Genomic DNA, 9,561 nt, shown 5'->3' on the forward strand with positions numbered 1-9,561 from the left:
ACTTAGGTGAAGCACTTAAGTATAATGTTTGGCAGATAAAAGTGTTGTCCTTTTCTAAATGCTGTATTCAACTGTAATGATGGACCTAGAAAACAGAAAATGAAATCAACAGCTCAAAGTTTACATTAAAACTATCCAAGAAAACCACAAGTAAAAGTGAATGCAGTACCTGGAAAGACAAATGCTTATTCAAACACATGGCTACCTTCTTGAATACCCAGAATGAGACAAGAGTATTTGGGCAAACACACTGCCTATGATGATTATAATACAAATTGCTCCTAATGCCCTGCACTATTTTCTATTGCTGTGCAACAAACTAGGCGTACTCAATAAATCAGAACAATTTAACTTTGTCTGTTTCACAGCACAATTTGACAATCTCTTTAGGGTTTCACCAGGCAGAAAACAATGGTAAGTAGAATCGTGGCTCTTGGTTCTCAAAGGATCCTATGATATCCAGGTAGCAGAAAGCCAGTTCCTTGCAGTTGTATAATTGAAGTTCTTATTTCTTTTAGCTGCTAGGTGGGGATTACTCTTAACTCTTGTCTGAGTAGTTCCTTGCTAACTTCCCTACAGATATGTTTTTCTTCCAGGTACCTCAAAACTTCTGGAACATTGACTCCCTCTGGTGCTTCTAAAATCTCTTTCCTGTCTCTCACCTGTGGACCAAGATTTAAGGGGCACATAGATGGATGATTATTTTAAGGTCAATACATCTACCATAAGGTCCTGTCTACCATATTACTAAAGCAAATTCAATCCTAGGACTGAGTTGTCCTTCTCAGTAGTTCTGTTGTTTAACATTTTCCCTTTTAGACATTTCTCTATACTCTGTTTACATTTGAGTGACAAGTGTTGAGCATCTGAAAGGCCAAGAGACATGCCCTTTAGACGAGTGACATAATGTTGCTCATGTGCTTAGGAAAACTCTGAATGATGTGTAAGTATGGGTCTTTCACCTCTGACTGTGTCCCAACATGTCTACAATCACTGGATCAAGGCAAGGATTTGTCAGCAGATTATTCAACCCCAAATTGTTATTTTCTCTAAAATTTGATAAAGTATGAGTTTGACTAATGTCCTGGTGATGTCAGTTTAGGCTAATCCTGGCTTGATGCGGTCTTGAACACACGCTTCCATGAAATACATTCAGGAGCAAAACACTTTATGCTGCCAAAACAACATGGTTTGTTCAGGAAGTCTCTACTTCATAGAGGTTGAGAATCCAGTAATAAAAGGGAGTAAATGGCAAATGCTAACTTGAGAGTGGAAGTGGATTATGAATCATGGATAATATACTCAACCTCAAAGGCTATGATTAACAGCTATTTCCTCAACTGTCCTCAGCCAGGTGAAACTGCAGAACTTGTGACATGGGCTGCCAGCAATATCTGCCTCAGGAGTTGGTCAAAGATAAAGGAGATCTCTCATTCCACACACAACACTACCAACATCCTCAAGGGTCAAACTATAATTAATTCCTTTAATACATATTTAGTTCCTTTAATACATACATACTTGTGACCAGTTAACTGATCACAAGACTTCAGACTAGTCAACAGAAAACATAACACAAACAAAAGATGGTGTGATGTTCTTGACTATCTTGAAATGTCAGTTTGTATTCATGGCATAAAGACTAAGCTAATAGATACATTGGGTACTGGTAGAAAAACATTAGCATTTACATGCTCTTCATATTTAGATTTTCAAGCCTCAAGGAAAAGTGGAATTTAAAGCATTTATTTTTGTACTTTTTCTCTGTTCTCCTAATTATGAGGGAGCCTTTAGACTCAGATTTCCATGATGTAAAAGGATCATAAAGTCCATAAATCATAATTATGCTGTAATTAGATAGCTAAGTAACAAATCCATTGATTGCTGTGCCTGCTTATTGTTTGCTGTTAACCTACCAAAAGGGAAGAGGAGGGAACTGTAAATGTACTCCCTGCAGTGTGGTGGGAGATGTCTCTTTCCTCTGGTAACCACTGTCAGCATCAGAGACTCAATGGAAATTCTGGTGAATTTCACAGTGAAATTTCTGGCTGAGCATGGATAGAAATGAAATTTGGAATATTCTTCAAAAGACTGAAACCAAAACAAAACCTCAAGTACAAGTTCTGACCTTTTTTCGAATCTACTGTGTAAAAACATTTTATATGTGTGAACAAACAAATCAGCGATTCTCTTTATTGCAACTGTCTACATTTGAATCCACAAAACCTCCAATGTATGCCTGTTTTTGTTCACTCCTTTGGTCGAGCTAAGACCCTAACTTTAGGCTTATGTGTTTTTAGTTTAATCTGAAAAAAAAATTTTTTTTGGTCAGTTGTGGGGTTTGAACTCAAGAGTAAAAAAATTGTTACTCTAATTGTTACCAAGTGGAATAATGTATCTTGTAAAAGAACTTTTCTTTGTGAGCATTTTAGGGGATAAATGACCACGTGTGACATGCTTTAGCAGGTCCATCATCCAATCACAAACTTCTACATTTACTAACATCAAACTAAAGTGTGTATTTCACATAAGCAACCTAATTGCCTACTTTTTAAGTTGTTTGCAATGTCTTGTCTCAGTTGTACACTTATAGCACCACTCCCAATATGAACCATTGTGAGAGTCTTGGCTTATTCAACTTTGGTACCTCTACATATACTACAAATCAGAGTCTGGCATGGCAGCCAAGGCACAAGCCCTCTTCTCTAGAGGGTCTGTATTCCTCCCCAAGGCAACTACATAAAAGATCCCTTTAGACACCTTACCCTGGTACACTTCTGTAGGAAGACTTGAACATGAATAGGACTAGATGCCAAAGATATGCACTGGAATGGGCACCCAGGAAGAGGCACAAAAAGACAGGGAAAGAGGGTGTGTGTACAGTATGGGTCTGATTGGGCCTGGGGACTGATATGGCCCACAGGCTGTCCAAAAATCTCAAATCAATAGGTCTTTCATAGAGACACTTTATTAACACCAACACAATTAGCTCCATGCATTAACTTTCAGTAGGAGTCCCTCTCTAGTGAGAGCTCTGCTTTATCTTTTTCTTCAATAAATTTTGCCATTTTGCTCATGGACTCATTTTTGGACACTGATGAGACAAATTAATCCAAGTGTTTCAGTTTTTCAGTGTCAGTAACAGCCTTCAAGGTGCTGGCTACTAAACATTTCATTAAACACTATGACTGGCAGTTTAACAGAAAGAAGTACCTTTGTTTTTCAGAAAAAAAAAAATCTAAACATGCTTTTACATAGAAACTACAGTATTTCAGAGCAAAACACCAACAGCAAGCACAACTTCTCATAAAAATGAATAAATATTGAGCCCTTATCCCCAAAGCATCTCCATTCCATCACAAGAACATTTGTGATGGTTGTGGAAAAAGAATCAAAGGCTTTCATCTTACTAAAAGCTTTGAAATTATCTCAACCATTTTGGTATTTCAGTCTTGAATGTTGATCCTATGAATGTTTCAAAATGTTAATTCACATCTTCTTGGAACCATACTACCCTTCTCAAAGACTAGAATAACTAGACACGTGCTAACTCCATTTCTGACTTACATAATGAGTCTGATAAAATCACTTTAACTGTTTTAAGGTTTACCCATTAAATAATAAATCAGACTAGCTCTGCAGCTCTCATGAGGTGAAGAATTTAAAAATGCCTTGAAAGAACCAGGGTGCTGGTGATTTTTGTCTCCAATGCTAGATACTCTGGAGGCTGAGATACTGAGGATTGCAGTTTGAAGCCAGCCTGGCCAGAAAAGTCCATGAGAATCCATCTTCCAAAGCATAGTAAAAAGCAGGCTGACGGCATGGCTAAAATGGTAGAGCCAATAAGGAAACCGAGTAATGGGCCCTGAGTTCAAATCTCTGTACTCCCGAAAAAAATGGGAACTATATTAAAACAACTTATTTCTACTGGTTTATAAGTTCTTCCATTTTGATATCTTTTAAAAATAATTTTGATATATTTGAGTATAAATGAAATTATACCTTTCTTCTTCTGATGAAGTACAGAACTACTTTCTTCTATAAATGATTTAATGGTTTTCATGTAATTGGAGGAAAAAAAGTACACTCATAATATCCGAAGAGTGACAACCAATTGTTTTCACTGTCTGTTTAGTCTTGTCAGTATCCACAATAGTGACCAAACATCCATGTCCATGTGTTTATCCAAAATATCCATAAATCCCATGCTTGATCTGTGTGTCATGAAGTCAAGGACACATGATGACAAAGTCACTGGTGTTACCTTCAAGCAACGCGAAAGGCCTTCCCTTTTGGGTCTACCAGGATAACTACACCCCAACAGGCAATGCCTAGGAACAAACAAGAAAGAATACCTTACTTAGATGTTGCTATTGAGTTTAGCATGTGCATAATGTCATCTTATTTAACCATTACTACAGTTTGTAAGCCTGTATTATCATTGTATCTTTCCTATAGGACAGTACAGCTCAGAAAGAAAAGGAAAAGGAGGGAGGGGAGAAGGAAAAGATAAAAACATCTGAAAACCTAAAACTTCACTCAGACACTATGTTTGAAAAACTGAAAGCACAGTATTTTACTGGAAGACACCAGGGACCATCTCATCCCCTGGTACAAGTGGAACTCACATCTAAAATTTACAGTTTTTTTTAAGGTGGTACCGGGGTTTGAACTCAAGTCCTCATGCTGGAAGCACTCTACCACTTGAGCAATGCTCCCATCCCTTATTTTTGGCTTGACCCTGACCTTCCTCTCTTCAGATCAAAATAACTGAGATTGTTTTCTAAGTTTCACGATTTTTTATTTTTATTTTTTACACTGGCTGGGCCGGAACTGCAATTCACGAATCTCACAATTTCAGACTATTGAGTAGTTGGAATATAGCTATGTACCACCATGCCTAACCTCAATTTTTGTAAGTCAAGGCCAATCGCTCTTTCTCCAAGAGAGGTGGAGAACCATTCTTCGCTTTGGGGCCACATCAACATGGGATCAAAAGCTATCACTTCCTGTTTGATCCTCTTCTCTTCTCCTATTCGTTCATATTGGCTTCCATAAGCGTTCTCAGGAAATGTTAATTTTTTTAATCTTTTAATAAGTTTTTATTGTGAAAATACTGTACAGAGGGGTGACAGATAGATGAGCAAGGTAATGAGTACATTTCTTATCCAGCATTGCTGTCTCCTCCTTTGTTTCCCCTTCCCATCCCTGCCCTCCCACCTCCACTACACCCTCCCCTACCCCGCCAAAACTGTATCTCTTGTACATCTCATTGTTGCATCCCTATTTAAACCACTTGTTTTTCCCCTTCACAATTCCCGCCTGCCTCCCACGCCCAGCCAGCCAGCCAGCCCCAAGCAGGGCTGAGGGGCTCCCACCGCGTGTCAGGCCCCAGAGCACGAGGGGGGGCTCTGACACACTCCGGTGAGCTCTACTTCCCTGCACTACCCCACCCAAGCGGCGGTGCCCAGCTCTCACTGATGCCGATGACCATCTGCATAACGGGCCCGGGGCCCGGGGCCAGCCCCATCTTCATGGGCCTCCGCGCCCACAGGTACACGTAGGAGCCCGCCGCCAACAGCCCGGACCCGGAGACCAAGCGACAGCTCCAGCAGGTATTAAATAAGGTAGCTGCCGCGGGAGGGGTCGGTGCTTCGGCCGAATCCGCGGGCACCGGGTTGGCAGGGGTAGGAGGGTCCGGAGACTGGGACGAAGAAGTAGAAGACCCCATATTGCGGACGCGGCCCAGCGCTCAGCGCCTAGGCTTTGAAATGACGTAAGCAGGGCGACCGGAAAGCAGAGCATCCGGCGCACGGAGCCGGAAGAGGCGCAGGTTCTTCTGGGAAATGTAGTTTTCTCTTCCTGGAGCTTCCCCTGCCTGAGGCATGAGAATCAAGAGGTTAACGTTTATCTCTTCCGAATTATATTCTAGATATTTTGCTTATCACGTACATGAGTTCTGCAACGCAACAGTTTTACTAATATATGAGAAAATGTTTAGGTGCCATAACCATACTTGAAAGCTATGCCTGGTGGATAAAGAGGCGAAGTACTCAGACTCTATACCTGGACATATTTTGAAATACACAGATCAAGCAATTACAAACGAGTCTGGATTATTGGGATAAATACTTTAATTTTCTCTTGCTTTGTTTCTTTTTTTTTTCTGTTCGTTCATGGGCCTGAATTCTGGGCCTGGGCTTCTACTCAAGGCTAGCACTCTACCACTTGAACCACAGCACCACTTCCAGCTTTTTCTGTTTATGTGGTGCTGAAGAATCGAACCCAGGACCCCATGCATGCAAGGCAAACACTCTACCACTGAGCCACCTTCCCAGACCCTTGCCTTGTTTCTTAAAGACATGTTCCAGTTTTGTCATATTCATGATTATTGCTTTTTGCTTGAGAACTCTGGAGAAAATTCAATGCAAAATTCATATTATAGTGAATTTAATGAGTTAAAAGATACAGCGTACAGATTTGCATTCTTATTATCTCTTACAAATAAGAGCTTTTAATTGTGATTGAGCCTTCACAAGTCAAGTTGTGTCACTCCCTACTCCTTTCAATTTGCATTTTCCTTGTATGTAGTTGGATATCTATTTGTTGGGCACTTTTCAAAAGATTACTAAAAAGGCATTTAGAGTTCAGAGGTGTTTTCTGTTAGAAGAAGTGGATAGGACTATAGTTTTAATCTTTTCTTCTGTGACTTAGCTTAGAAATAAAGAGGGTTGTTCTGGAGACTGAGGAAAGGTAGCATAATGTGAATAAATAAGTTAAAACAAAATAATGAGAATCCAAGTTTGGCCTGCCACTTAAGGTCACAGATCCTTCATATTTGTGTGTGTGTATGTGTATGTGTGTGTGTGTATTTCTGTAGATATTTGGATAAAGATACATGCATTACATATCTCCATGTGTTGTATACTAGTAAAACAAAGACTTGGCAAATTTGGGCTGTATTCCTGACTCTATAACTATGAACCAACCATCTAGCATAGAAATATTACTTATCCTCTCTGGCCTCCCAAATATCTCATGTGGAAAATGAGATTTAGTCCAAGTACCATCTAATTTTCTCTCTTGTCTGAAAAATCCTATTATTACAAATCTCTTTTTTAATAGCTCTGAAATAAGTGCCATAACAAATAAATTCAATAATATTCCACTTCTAAATTTATATTTTATGGTTGCTGCTTCGATATCTAATACAACACTACAGTGTGTATAACTTCTTATTTACATGGGAAAAATCATTTGTTGGTGATTGCCAAATATTTTGATTATGTACCCTTACAGATTAAGAAAGATAATCTACTTATGCATGTTTATCATTTACAAATTAAGAATAACGTAAGAGACAGGTGTGGCTCGTGTCTATAATCCCAGCTACTTAAGAAACAGAACTACCAAGGCCATCCCTGGTGCAAAGTAAGCTAGAAACTCTATTAAAATAATATAGAAGTATAAGATTTGCAAGCATGGCAAAATGAATAGATAAATAAGTATAAATAAATGAGAATAAAGTAAACTAGTATTTATCACTGCAGTTCTTTGTTACTTAATGGACTACAAGGCCTTGCAACTTATTTATTTTTATTTATTTACTTTAATATATTATTTATATATTTAGTTGTACAAATGATTTGCCATTCAACAAAGCAGATTCTGAACACCATGCATGTAGATCAATGTCACCTCTTTCAACATTCTTAGCCATTCCTCCACATCTACCTCTTCCCTCATTTTTCTTTTCTTTAATATATATTTTTTTATTGTAAAGATACTGTACAGAGGGATTACAGTTACATGAGCAAGGTAATGAGTCCATTTCTAATCGAGCATTGTTTCACCCTCCTTTATATTTCCCCTACCATCCCTTTCCTCCCCACCTCTCTTACTGCTCCCTCCCCACTCCCCCCACCCCCTGCAAAGTTGTAAAGTTTATTTTTAACATAGAGTCTTGTACATCCCATTGTTACATTTTGTTATTTCCTTTCCCCTCCCCAAATTAGAAAAATGTATATACAAGATGCAGGGTACCAGAATCAAATACAGTGACAACAGGAGTTGCACAATGGGGAAGCACATACAAAAGAAACAAAAAAAATCACATAGTACATTATAAGTACATTAAGAACAGCAAGAAAGATAAAACCTCTTGTGTCCCTATCTTGGGATTCATTTCGCTTAGCATCAGGTTATATGGTCATATGTACATTCTCTCATGTTTCTTAATTCTTCTTCTCTTGATTGGTCTAACTACCTCCCCTTTACCCCACTCCACCTCACCCCTTTCAAGTACCCATGTCCTGGTGTTTATTTTGTTTAACTTTGATTTAGCTTTTCTAAGAATCGCACTGAGTTCTTCCCTGAATCCACCTATTTCAGTTAACACATTTGTATACTCTTGCATACCACCCAAAGAAGTTACTCATATATTTATAAACTTGTTCTAGCTTTGGCATATGAGAGAAAACATGTGACCAGTGTCTCTCTGGGTCTGACTTACTTAATGTGTTTTTTAGGTCTTTGTGTTTATTTGCAAATGATGCAACACCATTCTTACTAATGAATGAGAACACTTCTGTTGTCTATATATACACACAAGTTCTTGATCCATTCATCTTTTGAGGATGAACCACTGTAACCCTTTGATATTTAATAAGCTACAAGGCCTTGTAACTTCTACCATTTATTAATAGATATAAATGATGAAAAATGTATAAAAGGGCTTATAACAAAGTGTCCTCATAGTCCTGTCTAGCAGTGTTTAGAAAGGGTCCCTTTTTAAACTAACTAATGTTACCAGTTTCTGGTATATATTTTCAGAGATGTTGGTATGTCTCGGTTATTCCGTGCTCTAACATTTTTAAGGTCATTATATGTATGTCACTATGTAAAGAACTTCATGTTTTTGTATGGTTCTATAGGATCCTATTTTATGGAAATGCTATACTTTCCATATTTAGCTGCACTTACATTGAATTGTATCAGTGGATATTTAGCCACCTTCTGCTCTTTTACCATTATAAGTAACAACATGATAAATACATCATGCATACAACATATCACAAACACACATATGTCTTAGCATGTTTTCCTATAAGATGTGAAATTTATAAACATGATGGATATTATCAAATTCCCCCTCATAGAATTTTTTATCAACTTACATTCTTACCAACAAGTATGAGATCTGTCCTCTAAAACAATGAATTATTGAGCTTTGATCTCTGTTAATCCAATAAATGAAAAAATGTTTTATGTTTTTTGTCTTATGAGTAGGATTCTTAATGTTTGTTTAAGTGTGATTCATATACTCTTCAGTGATGCTATCTTTCACCCATTTCGCCATCCAACTGTCTGTTTCTCATTCTCCTTCTTCACATTATAGAGTTAACCTTTTATCCATCTTCTGAGTTCATATATTTTTCTACAAATCTGATATTTGCATTTTTTACTTTGCTTTCTTTGCTTTTATGTACATATTAAGCACAGAGTTGAGTTTTCCAGTGTTTCCTTCATCTCTGGGTTTCATGTTTTAATTCAAAAGGTTGT

General features: G+C 38.0%; 1 protein-coding gene across 1 annotated transcript; it reads right to left on the reverse strand.

Moving 5' to 3' along the window:
- Nucleotides 1–2,950: 2,950 nt before the first annotated feature.
- On the reverse strand, nucleotides 2,951–5,763 carry Tmem261 (transmembrane protein 261). The gene is made up of 2 exons (XM_013026447.1): nucleotides 5,479–5,763; nucleotides 2,951–4,331 (listed from the first exon to the last, which is right to left on the reverse strand). Exons 1-2 carry the CDS (start codon nucleotides 5,729–5,731, stop codon nucleotides 4,267–4,269), a joined length of 318 nt encoding a protein of 105 aa, XP_012881901.1. The 5' UTR covers nucleotides 5,732–5,763; the 3' UTR covers nucleotides 2,951–4,266.
- Between the last annotated feature and the right edge of the window lie 3,798 nt (nucleotides 5,764–9,561).

The sequence above is a fragment of the Dipodomys ordii genome, unplaced genomic scaffold, assembly GCF_000151885.1.
Source record: "Dipodomys ordii isolate 6190 unplaced genomic scaffold, Dord_2.0 Scaffold93, whole genome shotgun sequence".
In the NCBI taxonomy this organism is placed as follows: Eukaryota; Metazoa; Chordata; class Mammalia; order Rodentia; family Heteromyidae; genus Dipodomys; species Dipodomys ordii.

Bases quoted from the DNA above. Each gene is read 5' to 3' on its own strand.
- Tmem261 (XM_013026447.1), bottom strand. From the start codon at position 5,731: ATGGGGTCTTCTACTTCTTCGTCCCAGTCTCCGGACCCTCCTACCCCT. The intron at 4,332-5,478 runs GTGAGAGCTGGG...GTTTGTTCCTAG, and splicing joins GCAGATGGTCATCGGCATCA to GCATTGCCTGTTGGGGTGTA.